A 25,556-nucleotide genomic window follows, 5' to 3' on the forward strand; every position below is an offset into this window, starting at 1 on the left:
AATTAACGATACGATCGCCGTCACATGTCGATCATTTATCACGTCTTTGATAGTATCGATCACGTTACCGTTCTGTACTCACGTTACCAGAAAAGAAACGGATCCTTTATCAAGTTGCAATCGAACACCCGAGCTTATCTACAAGAAAATTTTCAACCTGCGCAGAAAAGGCCAGCAGCAACAGCGCGCATCCGCGAGTTTCGTAAGACTCGTAACAACATATCAAGAATCGCTAAAAACCGATTATCTACAGGAGCCATGATTCACGAAGGACACCAGAAGGTTAAAACATGATTTAAACTCGCTTAAGACGATTCAATGGTTCCTTGTCGCTAATTATATCGAATATTTATCGAGAACCGCGGTAACAAAATGGCTGACGAAGTTATCGCGTTCAGTCGCAAACACGTCGATCGGGCAACTATTTCATCAATATTTGTCGGGGGATCACTATCGATGCGTCGATAACCAGCGACTTTTTCGAAATCATTTTGACCACTCGAAAACAACTTGCCAGAAGTTTTGCTATAATTCCTTGTTGTTTTTACGCGATAAAACTGGACATTAACGCGTGTGTTGCAAAACCAACGCAGGCTGATAAAAACGTTTCGCTATGGGGATTCAACGTGACTGAAAGAATCGAGCGAATAATAAACGTTCGCCAACACAATGCTGATAACGAGTTCACACTAGGGTTTGACAATAGTTCGTGAATAGATCGCCAACTATATTCGTTGGTAGTATGGACACTACTACTAGGTACACAGTGTTCGTGAGCTTATAAATTTTAAATTGTTCGCAAGTTGCTTATAGACAGTAGCTATCATATGACGTTTTTCTGTTTGTGAACAGTGTGGACGCAGCTTAACGTATGGCGCGTGACTCGAGCGAAGGCAAAAAAAGGAATGATGCGAAAATTACGCACAAGCGATAATAAGCTGACTGGGAACACGCTGCAGTAAATAACTTTTTGTTCCCTTTCTGGTGTTATTATACATATAATTATGAATTATTTACCAATTATTTGCAGCTGACAATAAGACTTCGGACAATTGAATATATATTTAAATTTTTGTAATGAGATGTTTTCTTATCTCATACGTTTATTTTGTCTATTATGAAATACCATTAAACTTATTATGAATATACTGAATTAAACGCAACAAAGAATATACAAAATTTATTCAAGTGTCTGTGGTTAATCAAGGGTTAAATACAAAGTAGTTCGCAAAATATAATACAACAGAAGAGAGAACGATATTCTATGTGAAAATAAATAAAAAATGAATAATAAACTGTTCTAAAGTAGACGTCGATCTTAAAAATATATGAAACACGTGAAGGCACTTAATTACCTGGTAATAATTTAATGGACTTTGGTAGTCTTGATATACGTCTAACTTGGCAAGAATTTAATAAATAATGTTTAGAAGTGAGGTAAGAAAAATATTCAGATTACTATCTACAGAACAATACTAATTTTCTAAAAATTTTGTTTCTTATTGTGGTAATTGCTGGAAGAATAATAAATAGCAAACTATGATATTATTTATAAATATGAACACGAATAGAAAAAAAGGTGTACACCATTATCCAGGAATTAAATATATGTATGTATTCAGTAAATTTTCAAAATCGATTTTCTTCGAAACAAAGTCTTACATGACATAATTTTACTCTTAATTTTAGATTTATTTTTTATTCGAAATCGTTAGATATTTTAAGAAGTAGTGCTAAAATAAGACAAAAATAAAGATAGATGAAATTATGTTTCAGATTTTGTTTCAGGTTTAGTAATTGTTAAAAAACGCTTAAAATACACGTGAAATGTGTCTGGCTTGAGACTTATTCTACTAACTTCGCTATGTCTGACCTGTCTACTAATGCACTGCAGCAGTAAAGCAAAACATGAGTAAAATGTGTCTAATTTCGGAGTTATTCTACTGCCGACGTGCAAGAGCAGTCTGGTCAGACACAGCGAAGTCAGTAAAATATGTCTGAAGTCAGACACTTATCATAAATATTTTAGGCATTTTTTCAAAGATTAATAACTCTAAAACGAAACTCAAAAACGCTATTTTGTCATTGATTGCAAATTAAACTCTATACACTAGTAGTCAAACACCCTGTAGGCACTTAATATTCATAGCATTCGAATACATGTAACATAAATTATATTCTTAAACGTATTCGTTGTTATGTCAAACATGTATGAGTGACAACTTTTACGTAATTAACACACACAATTATTAATAATGTTAATAAAAAGTTACAGCGACATCTACTAGAGGATGAGCATTATAAATATGAAACTGAACTAAAAATAATTCTTTCAAAAGAAATCACTGCCATTGTAATAGAATTTTCAGCCAAATTTAGTGTAGCAAGTAGTAGCCAATATGTTAAGTTCATTGTCATCAGTTTTAAATTTTATTGCTATTTAGAAGATACATGTTTGAGTAGTATTTAAATAATAACAGTTGGACACTAAAGATATTTAAATATTATTCGAGTTATATTCGCCAAACATCTGAACCATTACTGTATTTAAATATTTGAAGACATAAAACTTCAACAACTGCAGCCCAGCTGTAGAGCCAATAACCAAAGATACTGGTGGGAACAGGCAGGTTTGACCTAATTCTACTATTCAAAATATGAAACCTGAAAAACAATATCCATTGGTTTTCTGTATCTACAGTATCGCACATGTGAATAAGCAAAACCGATGGATTTATATAAAAACGCTTTTTATGGCAAAATTACATCACACTACGTTTCGGATTAACTCTTTGAAGCATGATAGAATTAAAACTGCGCCACCTTTTTTAATCTTCTACACTCAGAGGTCCTGATTTTCCATACATTTTGTCCCCTTAAAAGGGACAACCGAGTGCAAAGGGATAATACCTAAATATGCATATTGGGATATTTTTTATACCACCTTGAAAAATTAAAATAAACCTACTTTGTTAAAAGAAAATAAATTTCTGTGCAACGTGAGCGTTTTTATTTTTTAAAATTCTATAAAGAGCTAAATCTCACTGTCTCCCAACAGGACACATGCAAGGTTGCTCCAAAATATTTGTCCATGGAAGTTTTGACGTTCGTGCGTGCAGCACGCTGATAATCTTCGATCAATCAACGAAACAATTTCAATCCGCGGTATCATTTTTGATTCTCTCTCACTCGGTCCCTATGTTTCCACAGCAAACAAGGCTAATTGAACCTGAAAATTCGATTCGTTAAGTTGAAATCGATCACTGGTTCGAGCAGACCACCGAAATTAATTTGTTTCGGGAAGTCCTCGTTTGATAATTATGATTATTATGAGGAGAAGAGGAAAAGGACTCCAACGATCCCCAAGGTCCACCAAGTAGGCAATTCGTCTGAATCCTGTTTATACAGAACGCATGCATTGGATGTATTGATTAAGAGAGACATTACACTGCTTGAGGGAACGTATTGTTCAACTAATGAGGCAGAGTAGGAAATTCTTTATGCAATCGTTGCCATTACAAAGTGACCATGGTCGTTGATTTTTAAATAATTGGAGACCTGTGGTTACGTATCTAAATAGGATTGGAAATTCTGTTGAAACGCGTGTGTGAAAAAGAAAAATAGTAACAGAATTGATGATAACAGAACATAATAGATGTGTATATAATTGAAATTATTGAGTAGTTAGGAATAGCTGAAGATATTAAAATAATTGAAATAGAAGAACAGTTAAAATATTTTTTTAAATAAGAAATTAAATAAATAGAAAAACTAAAGTCTAAAGAGAAAATTTTAACAACTGGAGCAACTAAAAGTAATTGAAAGCGAAATTCACTTTAAACAGTTTGTTAAAAATAGATTAATATAAAAATATCATAATCACTTTTATTATATCTGGTAAAAATTTAAAGTTCTAGCTCAAATAAAAAAAAATGTTTTCAAAATAAAGAATAAAATATACACCATTAAAATGGTGCTTAAAAATGATTAAACGTTATACGTAATTCTAGAATTCAGTATTTAAACTTTTATAGTACACTGAAAAACTGAAAGTTACAGTTACATAAGGTTGAATAATCGAAAGCAAACAAACACAAACTGAGAAACAAATAGCACTGTTACGAATGACAATAATTGAAATTAATTAAAAACCATATATATAGCCGAAAATGGGAAAAATCACAAATAAAAAATAATAAAAATGAAAAATCAAGGAAAACATAAAAGAATCGTAGACACTGAGTACATGAAAAATTAAAATGATTTTAAATTCTACCTGAGTACATCTAACAAATCCAAGATTCAAACTAGAACCAATTAATTAAATAATCGAGGAGTAATAATAATAAACTAGTTTAGTACAAATACTTAGAAATTTTTACCAGGTTAATGAAAGTTTGGAACGTGGAGTAGCTAAAAAAGTAAAATATAGAGTTTCTCGCAGATAAGAGAAACTTCATGATCGTAAATTCGAAGCATCCTAGAATTTAATCGATGCTCTGCACGCGTTCTTCGTGCAAAACGGGTTTTCCATAAGAACTCTATCGCAACGGAAATGGGATTTGAAATTACGACACGGAAGGATTAACGTGCCCTCATCACGGTCAAGGTGATATCGTGTAAATAGCTGGTGCGTCGGTTGATTTGGATCGAACGTCTGCAATCCCGCAACCGCTTCAGCGTCTCTAAAATTAGGACACGCTTTCAGCGATTCCCACTGGCGCGACTTATGTAACATATGCGCCAAAATTCTGTCACATCGCAAGATTAGCATCACGTTGCACATTTTTCTTCCACGACGATAAGCACGAAATTATCACCTATATCGTTCTCGCGATTCTCAAGTTCTTCGAGGATACGATTAACGAGCGCAGTGCCATCTAAAGAGAGCACCTCTTTCTAAACTCTAAACGAAGTTTCGTAGCAGGGAAACTTCTATAGTTTCTAGTACATGCAGCAGGATTTCAGTTTTTGTTACTTTCTGTGATTCTCATGAAGGAAAGATATCACAGATTTGCATTGTAATTTGCGAGATAATAAGAGAACAACAAAACTTTACTGATACATCAATCATACTTGAAAATATATCTTGAAAGATTTAGAGCATGATATATGTACATGAATGATGTAGTATCTACATGTTGACGGCAGAAAAGATTTAGAGCAGTATAATTATCAGACTTATAAATGAAAGCAGTGTATCGATACTATAAAATGATTCATTAATAATACTTAACAATTATTGCATCTTTATTAGATTTTTAATTGAGTAAGGAATGAAATTCAGTAAAATTGCTATTTAGAATAACTCCTCAGCAAAGGGTTTAATAATAAATTGAATTGTATTTTTCATTAACTATGACTGCTTTTTATTTAGAAGTTCTTAATTTCATTTTCCACCTCTGAAAAAATTGACTTGAAAATGTAGACCAACGCTCATACACCGAAGTACTGTTTCAGCCATCGAGGAATGCGCAAGGGTAAAAGGAACGTTTGCAGTCAGACCTCGAGTTTGCTTACGGTAAACCAAAAGCTTCCGCAATTCCTCGTACCCCTCAAGTGTCTGAAACTATACCATGATATTTGTGTACCTGACTAACATTTAAAATCAATTTTTTGGAAAATAAAAAAGTTACTCCATATTTTTCGCTTATTTTTTCAAACGAAATTACAATCTTTGGCTTTAGAGATACTATTATACTAGAGATACTATTGCTTCTGAAATACTGTATATAGTGTTTCCTAGCTATGGACTCATGTATCACCAATGAATTTATAATGAGGAACACGTTTCTAATTGTAAGATCACAATCATGTACTTGTGACATATTTATGGCAAGCAGAATTGACTTACTCTGAATACTTTCAAAGTACAGTAAATATGTACCTACACCAATAAATGAGATACTGGTACCATAGATCCCTGTTGGATCGCTTCCTTATCATATTCACCGATATAACGATCTTTCAATTCTGATTCTTTAGATTTGCAATACTTTCTTAAAACACTTGTAATGAATAAACTTTAATATACAATCAAGTTTTCGCTAACATTATCCCTTGTCGTAACAAGGAGTCTGAATACTGAGTTCCTGGAATTGGAACAAATATATAAAAATACTTCAAAAGTTTGAAAATTTGAATTATTAAAAGTTCAAGACCGGAACCTTTATGCAGCTGGAGATTTATATTTAAAATTTTTGAAAATTTGAAAGTTTCGAATATTTGAAAATAAAATTTCAAATATTTGGAGATCTAAAAATTTGAACATTTAAAATCGCTCATATTGAAATAGTATAGAATCTTCGACTGACCCCATTTTAGCTGAGGACTAACGGTATTACAAGTCCCGTGCGCAAAATAATAAGTGTATCATTGGATTATTAAGTATTCTTGCTTTTAATGATACTTAACGAGAATAAAAGAATTATTCGAGAGGAATCTATAAACAGCAACTGTTATACAAATAATACAACAAAAAACGGTTCAAATACTTCAAGTCAAAGTTTCAAAAAAATTGTCCTGCTTTTCATTTCCTACAGTTTCTCAACTCTGTATATTATTGTAGACATGTCCTCTACTCGATCTTGAATGGCTTTCCCAGAAAAAGATACTCAAAAACCCGAGAAAATACCTCCTCCTCTCACCTCATCCTCAAAACCCCCAACCTTTCTAACAACATAATTCCCATCTCCCTTCGCCAGAGCTTCCGCAGGTGCAAATGCTCCATCGTGAAAGGGCCAAGCTTCCTCGCGGATGCAACGTCATACCGTTACACTTCGTCCACGCGTTCCACGCTGGCCTCGCGAGGAATCCCTCCTCTGTCACCGCCGCGCTGAGACAGGATGTTCGCAATCATCACGAGGCGTGATCTGGTGTCATCGCAAAAGAGGTGGGGATGGACACAGAACGCTCCTCAAGTTCGGGAGGAAACAGTCCAGGCTAAGGATATCGAGATCGAGAGTGAGGGTTGCGGCTGAAGTCCCGGTGACCTCGAAACCAAGACGGCCCCGCGACCGAAGACTCCAGGATCGATATTCGCACCGCCATTCGTGGACACGTCCAACTCGATGCAGATGTCACTCGGCCAGTGCCGCTTCCGTCCCTGCGGCAGGATTCGGGGGGATCCCCGAATCGCCCGCGAATCGGTCGTTCGAGGCAGGGGGGGCGCCGAAAACCATGATGGGGCCCGTGGGATCGAAAGGAAATTCCATTGGAGACTGTTCACATAAGCGAGCCGCAGCCTCGAACGACGCAGACGAGAAACGGCCGTAACGAGGGAAGAGATCGGCAAAACTTACCCACCTCTTGGCAGGATGCTCGAACGAGAAGCGAGTCCTTCAACATTCCCAGCAGGAAATTAACTACCTCGATCGTCCCTGCACGAGTTTACAGCTCGGAGTTAAACGAGGGGCTGGTTCTTTCGTTCCGCTCGTTCCTTGGGATCGGGCACCGGCGTTTCGGCGGCACACTCTCTCACACACACACAGACACACCGAGGTCACAGCACAAAGGGAACCCCGTTCGGCGAGCTTCTTCACCGTCGATCTAACCAACGAGTCGCGACGCAGTCTACGAAATGCTCACCTGCTCTTTGAAAACACTTTGCGGAACGGAAGCTGCCATGCTACTGCGCGCAAACCATTCAGCTAGCGCCATCTCGGCGGCCATGATGGCGGCGCCAGGTGGTTCGCCGTGGCGGGCGCCACTGACGCCCATTTGCGTATTTCTTATCGGTCGTGGCTTGAATAAATAAAAAAAATTTATCTTCTCGTCAGGGGAACTAGTGTCTTTGTCTTTTGAGAGATATTCGAGTACTGCTCTCGAATGTTCTTGTCTGTTTTTCAGGATTTCTGGCTGCGTGGAATTCGAACGTGGAATTGTGGGAACGAGCATTTTGAATCGGCTACTTTTGGCGGGAAAATGTTCATTAAACGGGCACGTTTACAATGTTTGGTATTAGTTACTTGAAAACGTGAACGATGGAGAAGAATTTGTGATTGGAGCTGAAATGGGAATTTCTTTATGAACTGCAGGTGCTTTGTAGGGTTTTTTAAACAGTTGTTCGAGAGAAAATTGGTATCTACAAATAAAGAGGTACTATTTCTTTGACTCCAGTCTTGAAAATCTTAATGTTTCATGTACCACCAAAAAATAGAAACTTAAATTTCGAATCAAACTGCGTTAATATTAACTCTACGTTCAGTAAACACATTCTTTGTTAAATCTAATTAATCCTCAAGATGATAGTTTAATCTTAATAACTCTTTTGTAAACTCCCATAACGCTACATATTGATGCATTACTCCCGATAAATATTCACAAACTCGAGTTAAACATGCTAACAATTTAATATTCAAACCTGTACGCACGAAGAGTTTCAATTGGAAAGTGAAATCCTCGAACCGCAAACATCAAAATTGAATTTAACAGAGATCAATAAGACGCTGCGCGACGTAACGGACTCTAGAAAAATCGAAACGTCGGCCATCTTGAAATATCGACCTTTGTTTGCGCCAACTTCACGTTGCACTAGCATTTCTCTGCTTTTTCGCGAGATTGTCGCTTCAGGTCCCACTGTGTGTCCGTCCTGGCCGTGAAACGGGGAAACAACCGATCGCTTTTCCACGGAAAATTCGTAACTGAGTGTAACCGACGAGGACACAGCAGGAGCCACTTCTCGGTGAGTCCAGGATCACCATATCCCAATGAAAATTCAGGCGACACCGATACGAAACGTACGTCGTCGAGGTGGCTGTTGTCGTCGTGACTCGACTAACGTGTTCCGCTTGAAATTTTCGAGAACAAAACAGTCCCAGACGTTGTTTCGCCAGGGTCATCGGGCGATTCCTTGTTTCGTCGATTCGGCTCGCCTTTGTACGCAGTGACAATGCAGTTTTTCATCGTTCTCGGAGCCGTTTGTCGCGTAAACGATCGGATCCTTGAGCGGTGCTGGTCGTGTCACTCGCGACCGATAATACCTATCCCTCTGCTAGATAACAGATAAGCGTGCGTCATTCGATGGAATCGTTGTTAGGAAAAGTTGGAGAATATGGATCGTCGAGGAAAGCTTATTACGCATGAAAATATCGGTCACTTTTCTGGCCCTTCTCACTTTTGGTATTGAAATATTTTGATATTACTATCTATTAATACTGCACATGCATTTTGTGGGCCAGATGATTCTATCAATGAAAGTTTCTTGGAATTGTTGATTGTATAGGCTTCATAGGGTCAGTCTTGTTAGCGTATTTGATTCTTGAAAGCATGAGTTGTTACATTGTTGTAAATCGGCTTTTAGTGTGTGTAGCATTGCGAAATGTTACTATATCTTGCAGGGTATTATTATATACACATTAAGAGTAGGTTATGATGATTCATGATCTCTGTTGTTGTTTCTTGAATCATTGAATTCTTTCGGGACATTATTAAATTGTCTGAAACATGATTTGGGTTTATGGTCTACAATAAATATGTAAGATCTTTTAACGATATTTGACAATACGTGAGAGAGAGAAGAGATTTAACTTTTTGTGTGAACAACCCACATCAAATACACAAGTCAAAATTACATTCTATTTTAAATGTACAACAATATAAATTGTACTTTATGTAATGTTTTGTTCTAATTGAAGTGGAGCATAACATCTACATTCATCTTACTTCTTGAATTCAGTTTTGAGACTAAAGATAGTTCTGTCTGCATTCAGTGCTTTGGGATTAAATGGTTTGAATTGCATTTACGGTATTGCCTCAAACACTGATGCAATTAAGAACAATAAAACCAGCAATTCAAGCGCATGCAGGGAATCAATGATTCTTCATCAGTCGTTGGATAATTTAAACAAATTTGTCCATTGATTCTGTAATTGGAATTCTCTATTAAGACCCAATGGAACCAAGGCTGTATTTTAATTTAGCTCTTTTATTGCAGCAATAAAGACCTTCGTATTTTTATCTCGATCCTTTAATATTTATGCTGCGAAAAGAGAATTCTCTAGGATCAGAACAGAATAGATTGAAATTCTAACAGTAACATTAATGGTATAAAATGAAGTTCCATGGTGACTTAATGGTGATCGTTGCAAGGAGCTACGTGTTGCGAAATGGTAATAGGGAATTGTGATGTAGTAACAGTATTTTTCCTTGTCAGCTGTAGGGGATCTAGGAATAAGTTGCTTTTAAGTTAGGAAACGGATCATCGGCCGCAAATTATCACCGATTACGCGCTACTTCCTCTCTCAATTTCCTCTTATTTTATTGTTCCCTACTTTCATTACTTCCTGATTGCATTTTAAACACTACAACTCAATGGTATGAGAATCTCTTAAAATCTAACGAAGAAATCGAATTTTTTTTGATCATTTAAATACTACTCCAAGAATGATTTAATTAATTTCGCTTCCTGGACTTGACTTAAAACGTCACACCGTACATGATGCAAGGTGTTCTTTTTGGGTTCCACGTTTAGTTATCCATGTTGTAACGATCAGTTGCAGCGATTTCGTAATATTCAACGTTTCTTTGTGTAGTAGCCCCGATCACCTAAACATGACTCGCTACGTTTCTATATTAAGTTTGATTATGCGCGCGAGAAACAAAGCCGCCGATCCTCCTCCTGTTTCCCTTCGATGTCGATGGTAATCATCACTGATGACTGAGCTGTTAACACTCACCGGGGAGCGTCTAACTGATGCGTCAAATCGCTTCTAACTTTACGATTAGATATCAGTCCGATTGTAAATGAAAATTGGGGACATTTGTGTCAACTATTAGACTTAAACTTTAGGGTCACAAAGGTCTTCTAGTTCAGTATCTCAAGTTCCAAATTTGTCTAGGCCTAAATTTGAGAACTCAAAATTCTACTAGGTCTGCATATAGAAATGGTAAAACTATCTTAACTTTGGATCCTAAAATCCTGAATTCTTAATTTTACACTTAAAATAATTCTCATATTTTTCCAATTATAGATTTAGAAAATCACTAGATTTTTTAAAGATATAGAAAATCACTAGATTTTTTAAATCCTACACTTCGAAACTTCACATTCACCTATTTTTGCAAAATTTGAATACTAATCCTAATAAAAATCCTAATAAAAAATTAGAGTCGTAAACTTTAGTTCTATCATAGTTCAGGTGTTAATATTTCTTTCCTTTTAGATTCGAAAATTCCCCGAATTTCCCTAGCTTTAACTATCACAGTTCTAAACTCTCCTTGTTTTGAATATTCAAAGTCTCAATCTCTTCTTAATTCTAAATTTCCGAGTCCTAAACCACTCCAAATTCTAGCTGTTGCTTCTTAAAGCTTTCTTAGCTCTAGATTCTAGAATCCTAGTCTTCGATCTTGAAAACCTAAATGTGTTCTATGCCAAAATTTACGTCTCCAGAACTCGTACCTCAAGCATTCAAACCCCATTGAAAATATCTGTTTCTGTTATCAAGAGAAAGCTCCAACACATTCGTAACCAATCGATTTGTTTAGCATCTATATAAATACTTAGATGGCAGCTTCGATAGCAGTTGTGGTGTTGCGAGATATTGCGTAACATCAAACACACACCACTAAAAATACCATTTCTTTTTTTCTCTAGCCAAGTTCGCGACAGAGTTCAATCCACTAGGGACCCTCTATCTGCATCGGAACGCAGATCATCGTTAAGAAGCTGCACGCAATGTTGCGCTAGGTCGGTGCTAAAAAATATCGGTTAGAAGGCCAATGAAAGGGTCTAGGACAGCTTCAACGGCTGATAGTTAATTTTAGCCGTGTATTCCTCTTCTGCGAGCTCTGGGAGCTACGTTGAAGAACAGAGAACTGGGAGCCTTTTACCCTTTCTCAGCATCAGGTTTGCATTCAGTTTTATTTTTCGAAAGAGACCAACTTCCTCAGTAGTTTCATACAAAGTAAGGAATACTAGAGTTTTTATTATTTAGAATCGTGATTTTAGGACTATAAACAACTTCTAGCTTCGATACTGGTTCACGAGTCTATAGAATTCTCAGTTTTCTGAAGGTTTGCTAGTTTTAGATTTCAAAATGTTCACATCTTTCTGATCTTAGACCTCAGGTGCTCAAATTTTCTCTAGTTTTAGATCTCATGATTTCAAAATTCATTTACTTTGCGTTCTCAGTGTGCTAGTATTCTCTCAATTCTATATTTTGGGATACAATACTTTCTTAGTTTCAGAGGAGGGTCAAAATTCAAAAATCTTTCTAATCCTAATTCTTAGGGTCCTAGTATTCATTCAGCCCTATATTTTAAATCCCAATGTTTCCCTAATTCTAGATTAACAGTGTCTCAAATTTTTCTAGTTCTAGATCTCAAAGACCCAAACTTCTAACTCAGAAAATTTCAATATTTCCCAATTTTCCTCCTTCAGTTTCTAGACTTCACTTACTCCTTAAATTACAGAGATACAAAATTACAAAAGTGTTCCTAGCCTAGTAGATTTCACAATCAGCATCCCCTATTCCAAATCTCAGTCTCAAATTTCTGCTTCTAAGATTCACAATCCCATGACCCAGGTCCTGTTCAACCTTTAGTAGCAAGGTAGTAACGCACAGTAGGAACTAAAGATCTTCAAGGACTGAGTCACCATTCTGGCTTCAAGTTCCAAGGAAACCCTAAGAGCAGACCGTCCCAGGGTATTGTTTGCATTCAGGTTCAAGATCCCTGCGCATTCAAGAGGCGAGAACACAGTCTCACGGCGGCATTTGAAAGCAGGCAAGGATACGTCCATCTGAAACCGTCGTCCTTCTGCCGGGGACAAATACGCAGCCTGTCTCGCGATCAGGAGACACTCGCGAAATCCTTTTTCCTCGATACATCGCTCACACTGCCCGAATATGTAAAACTGACGTCACACCTACTCTGGAGAGCGCAAAAGGACGCCCACAATCTCTTTCTCTCTCTGTCTCTCGTTGTCCTTCCTTCCATCTCCGCACACTCGGTTGCGTTTTCCCTGGAAAACCACACACGTTGCTAGAGAACATCGACGTTCAAGCTTTGGTCTGGCAACCCTTAAGCCTTCTGTGGTTGGAAAGCCGATGCTAGCGGGTCTATTTGCTACGGTAAATTAAAAGTCCTACAGATCAGGATTCACTTTGAGGTTGCCTGAAGGATGAGTGAGCGAAGTCAGATGAAGTTGAAGACCAGTTCTGGAATAGTTACGTGGGTATAGTTACTCCGTGTGGGCTGCTAGTTTAGTAAACATGTTCTTCTGCGAGCAATTTGTTCAGCACTGTATTGTCGCCCACGTTTCGGTGCATTTTCCTTGAAAAATTACTGTCAATAGGACGGCTAAGTTCAATAACGTGGACTAAAAGGCATAGATCTCGAATTTCATTTTCTTCTTTGAGTCTTTAGGTGCGAAATGATCCATGTCACGTGTGTTGGTTTTGTAGACGTTGGCGTTTAGAGTTTTCAACCTGAATACTGTCTTATAGACTTGCGTCTTGAACTTTCATTTCTAAGTGAAAACATTTTTTTAGTGTCCTTTTTTTCCAATCAATATAAATTCTATATTCTATGTCTCAATTCGAATTTTTTGAAAATGAAAGAAATCATTTTGACTTACAGTCACAGAAATACGTATTCCTTTTATTGCAAATGAGTATCTACACTCGATATATCTTAGAATTATGTGGCTCCACAAATTTTGATTTCAAACTTTGTGATTGCTTATTGTACCATATTTTTAGAATTATTCGTGAAGGCTATATTTTACTTGGTTCAGCAGTAAACAAATTGGCCCCGAAAAGCATTCCTTGCATGCTTATAAGCTGGTTATCACAAATATGCTATAAAACTTGCAAAATATTGAAACGTTATTGTAGTTCCAGTGTTTACAGTGTGTCAAAGTCGTCTAAAAAGCAACATTAAAAATGAAAAAGAATTCATAAATAATTTTAGAAACTTTGGTATTAAGTTAGAATCTTTGTCAATGAATAGAACATTTTTAAAATATACTAAATTTTGCAGATCTGAGATCTAAAATTCAAAATTAAACTCTCTCACATTCTTATCGATGTAAAAATCGGTCATCAACGTATAAACCACAAGTTCCTCATCTCTGAATCATATTCAGAGAATTTTATACTTTTTCCCTACATTACTTTCCTCAAATACACTTCGTCGCGTTCATCGAATTCGACATTTCTCACAAATATTCTTATCTCATTCTCAGTCTTCTAGAATCCTCATAGTCCGTAAAAGAAGAGTCAAAGAGCGTAACGATATATTTTATCGCGCGATTCTTTAACAAAAATCTGTTCCCGCTTTCGCAGCGCGCGACCGTCGATCTAATTTTATTGAGACTTTCAAACGGAGCTGATAAAGCAGATAAGGTAGGAATAGGCTGTCGGTGGTATTGATCGCCCAGAGGCACGATTTGCAATCACGGCGAGCCACGTGTATCCTCGAAAGTCGCCCAGGAGCCGTATTTGGCGGTTCCGTTTAATCGATTGGCACACGGTGACTCGCGATGTCGGCCCATCTTTTCCTCGTTTCCGACAATAAACGGCGGATCCGTTTCGTTTCGGGCGATTAAACACGTTCGTGCTACGCGGAACAACGATATAGCGAACGAAAGCGTCATGCTCGCGTAATGCTAGCATGTAATCGGGAGGCAAACGCTTCCGCAAAGTAAGGAACTTCGTTTAATTTCAATATTTTTTTATTCTAAAAACTGTTAGTGATATTAACCCAGTAAATATTTTGTATGCGTTTTACAGCAATCGAAGAACGCGTGTAAAAAATTTGTACACGTTTCGATCGATAGATTTTTTTATTTATATTTGAAAAGGTACTGCATTGTTCTGAGATTCTCAAATGGTGTTCTCTTGAAATATTTAGTTAGTTTCATTTGATGAAAGATTTTTTTTCTATACAAAGATCACACTATCTTTAAAATATTATGTGTTCATTAGTTAAAAAATGGTCTTGAAAAATTGTTAATGAGTTCTGACTGATTTGGCTTCTTCATTTATAAAGTTTTTTCTCTAAATTTGAAGTGAACTTTATTTGTTTGTTAATCTGCAGTAAAATATTCTTTTAATTGAATATTTTTTTATACGTGAGAATTGTTGGTTAAAAAAATATCTATAGATTTTATTAACTTCAGAAGTCTGTTTAGGTATACGTAAACCTAAGATTATTTTAATACAATTCGATTACTAACTTTTTCATTTAAAATTAAAATATATCCATTTGCTAAGCGTCAAAAGTAAAATATTGTTTCTTCTTTTTTCGACACCCTATATTAGGTACAAAACGAATTCTACGCGTATCTACACCCATAAAGCAAAAGGACAATTTTTAACATCGATTCAAAGGAACAAGATCTGATCTTCCCATTCTTGGAACAGCGCCTGAACATCTTTGGACGAATATCAAGACCAAAGCAGGTGTGCGCCTATTAACAATCTTTACTGCCTAGAAAATTCATATCGCATACAGTACATACATATGTCATTCTATTAGACCCTAAGACCTCGTTTGTGCTCATGTAAATCTCAGTAACTCATTCAAAAAGAATTACCCAAAAACCGTTTTGATCATTGACGTGCACTAAAAGCTAACATGGATCACTACAACATCCTTAGAACTCGCTGTTTCCATGTTACAACCAATTCTTTGCCTAACTTTCAAGAATATCCTGGAAATAGTATGACCTATGAAAAAGGATTTTTTGAAACGCAGTGCGCAAAATTAAATTTCTCGTGCCTGTGTAGCGTGCGCGAAATACCCTATTCTCACACATTGTTTAAAAAAATACTATGTGCAATATGTGCGCCCAGGTGACCTTTGACGAGTGTGATTGTCGCTGTGTGACAAATTTCACACTCTTCGAAAATCACCCGTTTCGCGCACTAGTTGCACAATTTACTATTCCAAGTCACGAAGTTCGGAATAATTCCCTGGCCTTCAGGGTCCTTAGGCAAGGTTTCCAGACGTGAAACCAGTTTTTCATCGATTGATAGACCCCAGGTAGTTTCTCTGGAAATATTACGAGCACAATAGGCATTCGAAACATTTGGAATCTGCAGTTACGTAAGCCCAGTCCAGTTCTTTATTGCTCGATGAATTCTGAATATCGGAAACTCGTTTCCAGCCACCCTTCTCGTTAAATCCCTGCAATTGAGTAACGAACATTCTCCAGTCGATCCATATCGTAATCTGAGAAAGACAGCGATGGAAACCGGAAAATTCCACCACAGAGTGGTCTGTCTTCGAGCAAAGACAAGACCTAAACACACTGCCCTATTACAGAAGGCAGTTTCTCCATTTTTGCGACTGGGAAGCCTTACACAAGTTCCGAAGTCCGTTTAAATTACCAGCAAATGTCGATAAACATAGCCAATTCTGGGCTTTGGAGCATTGTTGTATAAAGTTCAAGCTTTCAAAACTAAAAAGCTGAATGTTTAAGACTCAATCTTTGAAGTTCTCGAGGCTAAATTAAAAGTAAAGCAAATGACCAATAATCTAGTGATAAGAAACATAACAAATGTTCAGTAGGTTCTCATTTACTTTTTAAAAGCCTGAACTGTTGGATGTCTCAGTTTTTTTCTTTTTCTTTCTTTTTCTTAATTCAATTACCCGCTTTTAAGAATGAATGTTCACTTGGAATCCTCGTGGTTGGAAGTGTTAAGACACCCAATTCTTCGGTTGAGAATTGAGAAAGATATTTTACAATAGTTTAATATTATCTCTAATATTAATAGACTATTAAATATCTCTCTCAAAATTGGAGACTCGAAGCTTATTGTAGCAACACTATCCTAGAGCTACAGTATAGTAAGTCCATAGGTTTTCCATAGTGACTTAATACTTCTGGAGTCCAGAACCAAAGGTATCCATATGTTTCAGCCTTCTGGAGCAACCAGAAGGTCGTTCCCCCTAACGCTGGAGAGAGTTGAAGATTCTCTAGGCTCTAGACTATTAGTCTGTTGTGAGCTGACGTGATGGTAAAGGACAATGGACCTAAAGAAAAGGGTGTTCGTCGGATGAAACAGTTGGAAAAACGCCTACGACGACCCACGTCGCGATGACTGTTCGCGCGGATTTACCTGGGACGCTGGTTGAGCGTGTAGGCAGGCCAAAATCACCTCCGAAAGCGGTGTGACTCATGGATTTCGCGATCGCATGAACGTGCAGATTTATTATAAGCTACAGGGCGCTTCCTAATCGGTGGCTAGCTTCGCTTCGTATTCACCATCGTCTTGAAATTCATATATTCCTCGCGATATTGTGCTAGGAAGCCGTAAATTATAGCTTCATGTAACAGCAAAAGTGTTATCTGAGTATACTACCGTATAAAATAGTTGTTCTAATTCAGATAGCAATGGAGTTGTTCCCCTTTCTCTTGGGGAACAATGGAGGCTGCTAGGATGGGTATTCATACTTCGAAATGTTACAAGATGTGAATGTTATTTTATTAAAGCGAGGCAATTGTGAATTAAGATTGTATATTTAGGTGGAATTATGATCTTGTTTTGAAAGCCTCATAAAATGGTTTTTTTAGTAGATTTGGTAGGAAATGATTGTGTCTTGAATAATAATGGATATTATTCTGATGAGTACTCATACTTTTATAAATCTGTGAAATCTCTTATGAATAAAATTTTCTTTAACTATATTATCAACAAGTTATCTAACAAAATATTAGAGGCGATAAGCTAATTGCGCTGTTATATTTTAGTAAAGTTTTACTTAATTTTGGTTATTAAACTAGGAACTCTGCTCCTGTTTCATTGTGGAGCCATGGAAAACGGTTTAGTAGATACTTCCACTTTCACAAACTCATAAAATGCTTAATAAACTTAATTTCCTGCAATGATTTCATCACAGTAGCCATAAACTAAAGTCATATATTCCACCAAACCTGCCATTTCGTTTTCAAAAGTACATTCACTTAATTCTACTTCAATTACTAATGAAACAGCTCTTTCCTCGACAAATAATAAAGTCCGTTCTTTGACCCAATGACTACTTTCAAACGCACAATGACTTAAGGATCTAATTTCACATTTACCACTTGAATTAACAAACTGTTCTTTGGAAATGATTTTGTACGGAGACCTAACACCATAGATCCCTAATCTACTGCAAATGGACCAGTTCCACTTTAAGGTGACAGTAGCTAAGTTGAAGAAGATTGCAGGAATCTGTTTCCACTCAAGAACTCCGACATTAATTCAGCTTCAGAGTTAGGAAACAACCTGCACAACGGGTCTATCGCACACGGAAGGTGATACACCGCCTCCTAGTCCAACGTCCTCGACCCGATCGCGGAGGTGGTGTTCACGATCGCGTGTCGCGTATGGGCACAATCGCTGTCCACCTGGCGGACGTAGAAAATTCCTGTTCACCCAGTAACACACTCTGCTGAAGCTGTTTCTTCTACAACGAAGTTTTCTTCATCCGATCCAAGCTTCACTGAGACGATATTCCTCCTTGATCATCCCCCGATTTCTGTAGAACTGAGCCACAGTGTTATCTTTAGGAACAATGAACGTGGAACCAGCGTTTAATCGTTGGCCTCCGCGGCTATCATATTAGGCTAAAGTGATTCAGTGTCTTCTATAGCCCTGTCGGAATGGTACGGGCAAAATGTAAACCAGTCGATTGGCTTTCTTGCTTCTGAGATGAGAGGGAGGAGCGCGAAGTGGGATAACGTAATGACCTCCACCTCCGTGTTTCGAACTATTTTCGATACGCGGCTAACTTTAGCGTTTCCTTAGTCCAGTCTTTGACTTTCAACCGCAGTTTTCCGCCGAGTAGCCGATCGTGCGCCTCGCCTGCCACCTTTCCGCCTGTTTCGCCCGCGTGAAATCGCGCCCATCCTCGCTCGCTGCTTCAGTCCCCGAAGGCAACCGGTTTCGAGCTTCTTGGCCCAGTCTCTGGCAACGATGAGTCGCTTCGAAGAGCCCTTCCTCGTCGTCTAGCGGTGGCGAAGGGAGAAAATGTCGATCCACGAGGGGGTGGTGTCGTTGAGTGACTTTTAAAGTGCCTTCGTGAAAGTGAGATCCCAGTGTAAGTTGATTAGTTCGCTTCGATCTAGGTCTAGGGAATACCGAGGTTGTCTGGGAAATTCGTGAAAATTTAGGCAGAGGGTCCTTATTTCAAGACGACGCAGTTGAAGGATCGATTCACGAGCACTCGGCCAGAGTGTGCCATTTATATACGACACTGTGTGACTATTTTGAAAACAGCACGTAAAATTAACTCGCTTGGAATATATTTGTGCGTTCACTGGAATGCTATATAGCGTAGAGGAACTATTTTGGAGTGCTGGCGGAATATTTTTCGCCTTCCTTGTGTCTGGTTGCAACATTGAATGGACGGTGACACGTGCTATGCCTCCTTTGACCTTTTGCAGTTTTGCATTCAAAGATTCAGATCTATTCAAAATAATGCAGAATTCTTTGAGGATTGGTTGCAACACAATGGAAAGTTTCTGTGATGTCCAAGTCAAATTGTTGGTTCGAAAATAGTGAGGAAAATAAGGATATAGATAGGAGGAATAAAGAATTATTCGACCTGTTGCTGTCTACTTTGACACAAGCTTTGGTACTTTTGTTGCTTCTATAGTTATCTGTCAATGGTCTCTTTTGAGATATTTTTATCATAGAATAAATTTTTAATGGGACCTTTGGGCCACAAGTGATTAAAAATCTATTAGAGATGTGTTTCATGAAAAATACTTCTTTAAGTGCTGAAATATTCACTGGCTGCTTTTTAATTACAGTGACGGACTAAAAAGAGTTCAGATAAGCAAAAGACATTCCAATTTAACAAAAGGAAACATGAAATATATGTGACATATAAATTGAAGAGATATTCAAAAATAGGCGAGTCTTATTACCATAAAGTAAAATGATTATCATAGGAGCTATTAGTACCTCTGTGTACGAAGGCCTATTTTAAACTTTCTCTCTTTTCCCTCACTGTAGTTAACAATCACTGACTTCACATAAGTTATTATCCAAATTAGTCCTTCATTCCTTTCATTTAACAAGACACTATTCTCTTCACAAAAAATTGCAAATGTTGTGTCATATTCTAAACTTGTAATGACACAACAGAAATGAATCAAGGTGCAATGTGGATGATGACTCATAAACTCATGACAACTGTAAGGGGTTAAAGATTTCGACTAGATGAAAGTGCCACTATCCAGGATCGTAAAAATGACTTGGCTGACCGATACAGTTGCGTGTAAATACGTCCAGACAAACGTTAGCTGGCAGGTCAGCTAAGCGAAACTGGGATAGCTGTATTTTTCCTGCGTTCCCGGCCTATTGACTCGCTGTCGTAGCTTGCTTGCCAATTGGCCTGCTAATTACGATAACTGTTCTCGCATTGTTCGACAGGTGGTTGCCTAAGCCCTGACATCTGAACACGAAGATAGTGAACGATGGTCGACTACTACAAGATACTCGAGGTGCAACGGACCGCCACAACCGGGGACATCAAAAAAGCGTAAGTATTCTAATAATGTTTTCCTCATTTATCTAAAACGAAAAAAGATACAAATATTGTTAGCGGAGGAAACAGAAAAGTGAGCTGAAAAAGAAGATTTAGTAAAAGAATGAAGAATATTTGTTATTATATTAAAAGAATTAGTTAAAACGATTAAAAATAAGTTTGACTATTTGGTTTCTACGTTTCGACTACAGTGGCCAAAGAAAGATTGAATGAATGACTTTTTAGTCTCTGTCAAAGTAGTTGGCATTGACCCAAGAATCAACACTCGTGTTATCCCAGCCACTAGTTAAAAGAGAATTGAGATACTTTTTTAAACCTCCATGAAGTCAAAAAAGATTTAGATTTATGTCCAAGAAATAAAATATACAAACCCTTGAAAACTATTTTAGATTCTAAATATTATTTTCTTTCACAGATACAGAAAATTAGCACTGAAATGGCACCCAGACAAGAATCCAGAAAATCTAGACGAAGCGAACAGGCGATTCAAAGAAATTTCTGAAGCGTATGAAGTGCTAATCGACGGTAAGCTTTATTTACAAACGTAATCTTCTCGTTTCTAAGCTCTGAAATAATCGTCAAGTCGAAGACAAGGTACCAAATAACTCAATGACGACGATGATGCTCTGCGTCAGTTCTTGCTCTGGTCTCTGTCTAAAAATCGTTCTTCAGTGGCTTGAATTAATGTCTGGTCCAAGGCGATGAACAACACTAGCTTCAATAACGAAACCGTAGAGTACCCAATCGTGATGCCAACAGGAGATGAACGACGGGAGCTCCTGCTTGTCAGCAAAGCCAAATTTCGCATTAGCCTTATCTTTCAAGAGGCCTCCAAGTAGTACGACTTATTCTAGGACCCAGCAACGTGACTCGATCAACGTTCACTCTGTTCAAAACCGAATTGTTTGCTTTTATAAACCGCTGTTTTTTAACCAGAATCAATCAAGAGGAACTGCGAGAAGCAATAACTCCTTCCGATCATTGGGAATGATTCTTGAAAACATGAAAAGCTATAAATGCCAGGTTTTCAATGTCAGCTAGAAAGTCATGACCTCTTTAAGATTAGAAAAAAGAAACTTGTCTGTCTCCTGAAGAAAGTTACTTTCCTGGCACTTATAGTTCTTATTTCTGCTTTGTAACTGCAGTAATTGTTATAGATTTAAGCATCATATATTCTCTATATGCTTACTATTAAAAGTAATGATACTGTAATATTCATTGCTATTGAAGTAACTCGCAGTGGCCTGATTCTTGAATTTTCATTGATCTGAGATAATCGAATGTCATAGTACTACTGGAATCCTGTGTTTCTCGCGAAATTTAGATTTATAATGCTTTCAGAATTGAGAAAATCAGTTAATGTAAGATCAAGCTCAGGGATAGAATCAATGAGACAACTCTGTAACCGAAGCATCGCTGTAATAATCGTGTCGTGCGGCCAAAAGAAAAATCCAATTAGAAATCTTTGTTTTTCCGGACGATCTCTCGTGACCGTGCTCGATGTCCAGATGCGAAGAGACGAACCTACGACCAACGATTGTATCAGAAGGCGTCCTCGAGGCCCGGCCGTGGATTCACCTGCCGGAATTACTTTGACTCTGCCTTCCAGCGATTTTTCGGTACCACTTAAGAGAAAAAAGACTTTGACAGAGTGGCCAAACATTGTTTTATTCCATCTATTTATTTCTCTTTATTTTTATCGTTTAATTTCGGTTTTACTTTGCTTTTTTTTTCATACGAATGGGTAGCATCTTCGAAACATCACATTTCCTGTTTAAACGTAGGATCTAGGAGTTTCTAATGGACTTTTACGAACAGTGTCTAGGCCTTGTGTTGTACCAGTCTCCCTGATACAACCCGAAAGACGCTTTTTTCTCTTCTACGGCGTTTGATTCGCCGTAAATGCAATTAATATTGCCTGTACCTTTCCGCATTTCTAATCATTGCCACTGCTCGACTAATTGAATGAACGAATGACCAATTTCTTAGTGAGTTTGGAGGAAGAAATCCTCGAAAGGCCAATGATTACATCCTGATTCTTGGAAATTATAAGCTGTTATTAATCTAGATTCTGGATTTGTATTTGGTCCTTCGAAGATTTATGCAAACATCCTCGTTATTCGATAGTTCAGAGTTGTTCTCTCCATATTGATTTTGGTATTATGGTGGACGTCTTTTCGACTGATGTTACAAATTATCCAGCAGTATCCTACTAACTTGGCAAGACTTACAGTACCTGCTTCTTGGAATTTGAAGCGAATAAAACCAAACAAAATGCATTTGTACATTGTCGTATAATCGACAGTAATTATAATTTGTTTGTGTATTTCCGTTCCAGAAAAGAAAAGACGAGTCTACGACCAATATGGAAAAGAAGGACTCCAGATGCCCGGTGGTAAAAGGCGATACGATGATGACTTTGATACGCACTTTACTAGTACCTTCGTCTTCAGAGATCCTGAGGAAGTATTTAGGGAATTCTTTGGTAGCAGTAGCCCATTTGCTGATCTGTACAAGATGACTAGTGGTAAGCCAAATCATTTAGCATGTTACTAACGAATGAAAATGTTAATACCTCCATTGGATGAATGTATATCCTGATCTGAATAATCAAACAGCCATCAACCGTATGAATGATTGTGAAACTCCTACGCACACTTGAATGATGGAAATGTGATTAACTGAATAATAAAATGAGTCCTACAGTTTGAATAGTGAGAATTGTGATTAACGAAATATTAATTTTCCACCCGTCTGAAGACCTCAATGGAGGATTCGCCAGGCATAGTCACCCAAGCAGTAACAGCATAAGTACGTCCTTCTTCGGCCCATTTGGTCTTGGTTTCTCACCATTCAACAACCTTTTCGAAGGTGCGTCAGGCAACTTTACCTCCTTTAACACGTTTACGAGCTTCGATGGAACCAGCGGCGGTGGTGCTGTTAAGCGAACAAGTACTTCTACTCGCTTCATCAACGGCAAGAAGATCACCACCAAAAAGTAAGGGAAAGCTTAAGAATCATAGGAACTATCATTGGGACACACTTCGGTGTGTGAAAGGTTTGGTTGGAAGAGCAAAGAAATATTAAGACATGTGTAATTGGTTCGTTTCAGGGTTTACGAGAACGGAAAGGAAACGATAATGTCCTACGAGAACGACGTGCTGAAGTCAAAGACGGTGAACGGCGTGCCACAATCGATAACGTACAGTTAAATCAGATCTCTACACAACACGTTCGCTCGATCTCTCCGCTCGGCAATTGAGAAATTCCTGTCGTCGTTCACATTTGCGAGTAAAATCTCTGCGGTCTACTGAGATATGTTGTTCCTGCTACTATCTACCTGAGATAAAGAAAAGAAACGAAAAAAAAGCGTTAATTATTCGATTCGATAAGTCTCCCGCGACTGTTCTTGTCTGTATCAGAAAAATCGATTCTACTAGCAGACTGGCTTCACTTCTCGTTTGAAGAATTCTGTTGTAATGATTATTATTCGAAACACGTAGTGCCGCTGGTCGACGCACTCCTTCATGCATTGTACACATACGAGTAAACGAGAAAAAAGGAAAAACAAATATATATAATATCTGTGTACATGTTATATTTAATATTATTTGAACAGAAACCGATGTCGAAGCAGCGATTACTCCAGCAAAACTCGATGACAGTGGATTGGATCTCTTAACTCGAGCGATCGAGCACGCTTTTAAAAACAAAGCTTTATAAAACGGAATTATCTTTTCGTTGCGAAACGCGCGACATGCTACCGAGAGCTTTTGTTCCCGTCACCTTCTCTGTTTTACCAGGTTCGACGAGGCATCGACGAGTCGCCAGCTGACTGACAGTGCCAGCGACGTCTCGATGGCTGGCCAGACCTCGAGAACAGTCCATGGTGACCATCTGAAGGCTAGCAGAATAAAGACGCATCATCATCCACTTCTCATTAAGAAGCACACAGACAAGAGTAAGAGAAAATAGAGGCCCACTAGCAGCCTGTTCTCATTCATTTCTTTTTCGTTCTCTCTTTTTTGTTTATCATTTTTTAAGTCAAACGCATACATACAAACATACGTACACGCATATATGTACTGTCTATCACCTACAAAGCTGATGTAAATTTTTCTTAACGTCACTTTACTACCGTCAGAGTAAGAATACGTTCTATGTCGTAACCCAACAAGATATACGTGTGATTCTTCGTAAGACAAAGAAACTATCACATTAATTGTCTATTGACCTCTTGAGCCGTTCGGTGTTAAACAATTGAATAAAAAATTCGCTGCAGAATAGTTACAGTTATAAAATATTGCTATCGGAAGTGACATATCGAGTACTTCTTTCTTTTAATCACCTTCTTTTTTTTTAAATTCTGGAAGAAAGCTCGTTTTCTCCAATCATCATCTGCGAAAAACAAAGTGAGAGAGGAAAGATTGTACGCGTTCCTTGCGTTTTATTGCGCGTCTTGTTTCCGTTCGAAAAATCTATTTAACGATACGTTTATTACGGTAAGTTTCGCTTATCCTAGTTTTTTAGAGCATTAATTTCATTATCTCGTAAGTTATGTATTGTAAGACGCGAGAACTTGGAACACAGACTTTGGGACTGAAGTTTGACTAAGTTTCACGCTCGTCGAAAGGACACTCACGTGCGTGTAGGATACGTTTAAATTTACAGCTAACGATCAGTGCTCTCGTTAATCATAAAATTGTATTACTATTAGATATCAAACTGTATGGGCTCTTCCTTCTTGATCGCAGTGGAAACGTTCACGATGGAAGAATGTATTCCTTTTTGTCTTTTTTCTAAAGAAGGGATATATACTGGGCTAGGTTCTTTCCATTCTATGGCGAAAATTTCCGTTCTATTTCCCCCCTCAGAAACACTAAGTGTCGTAATCCTATCGTTTCTTTTAGTTAGTTTCTTGCGTATGTGTATATAATGATAAGAAAAAAAATGTCAAACTTACGTGGATAAATACATTATTAATACGCACTAATACTTCATTACTTTCTGCCAATTCCAAACCATGCTCTTCTTCTTTAAGATAGAAAATTGATTACGCAGCCAATTTC

General features: G+C 37.7%; 2 protein-coding genes across 8 annotated transcripts in view; one reads left to right on the plus strand and one right to left on the minus strand.

Annotated features, from left to right (window-relative positions):
- Positions 1-7,594, minus strand: part of Aralar1 (calcium-binding mitochondrial carrier protein Aralar1) — a 41,188-nt gene extending 33,594 nt beyond the window's left edge. For 3 of the 4 annotated variants that reach the window (XM_076380626.1, XM_076380625.1, XM_076380623.1), the window contains exon 1: positions 7,306-7,594. In XM_076380626.1, the coding sequence (XP_076236741.1) occupies positions 7,306-7,347 (42 nt within the window). In that variant the 5' untranslated portion in view covers positions 7,348-7,594. Of the gene's footprint in view, positions 1-7,301 lie in introns of all 4 variants that reach the window. The other variant, XM_076380628.1, reaches the window with a different exon arrangement.
- A 935-nt stretch (positions 7,595-8,529) lies between these two features.
- On the plus strand, positions 8,530-25,480 carry LOC143180707 (dnaJ homolog subfamily B member 6-B). 4 transcript variants are annotated; one of them, XM_076380631.1, is made up of 9 exons: positions 8,538-8,683; positions 15,264-15,404; positions 20,373-20,481; positions 20,903-21,012; positions 21,996-22,106; positions 22,826-23,014; positions 23,248-23,485; positions 23,600-23,689; positions 24,291-25,480. In XM_076380631.1, the coding sequence occupies exons 3-9, from the start codon at positions 20,417-20,419 to the stop codon at positions 24,460-24,462; spliced, it is 975 nt and encodes a 324-aa protein (XP_076236746.1). In that variant the 5' UTR covers positions 8,538-8,683; positions 15,264-15,404; positions 20,373-20,416; the 3' UTR covers positions 24,463-25,480. The 4 variants fall into 4 exon arrangements, with proteins under 4 accessions (XP_076236745.1, XP_076236746.1, XP_076236744.1 ...); XM_076380630.1 differs by lacking the exon at positions 15,264-15,404 and having other exon boundaries at positions 8,530-8,683; XM_076380629.1 differs by lacking the exons at positions 8,538-8,683; positions 15,264-15,404 and adding an exon at positions 18,747-19,032.
- The last annotated feature ends 76 nt before the right edge of the window (positions 25,481-25,556 follow it).

Source organism: Calliopsis andreniformis, chromosome 6 (genome assembly GCF_051401765.1).
Source record: "Calliopsis andreniformis isolate RMS-2024a chromosome 6, iyCalAndr_principal, whole genome shotgun sequence".
NCBI lineage: Eukaryota > Metazoa > Arthropoda > Insecta > Hymenoptera > Andrenidae > Calliopsis > Calliopsis andreniformis.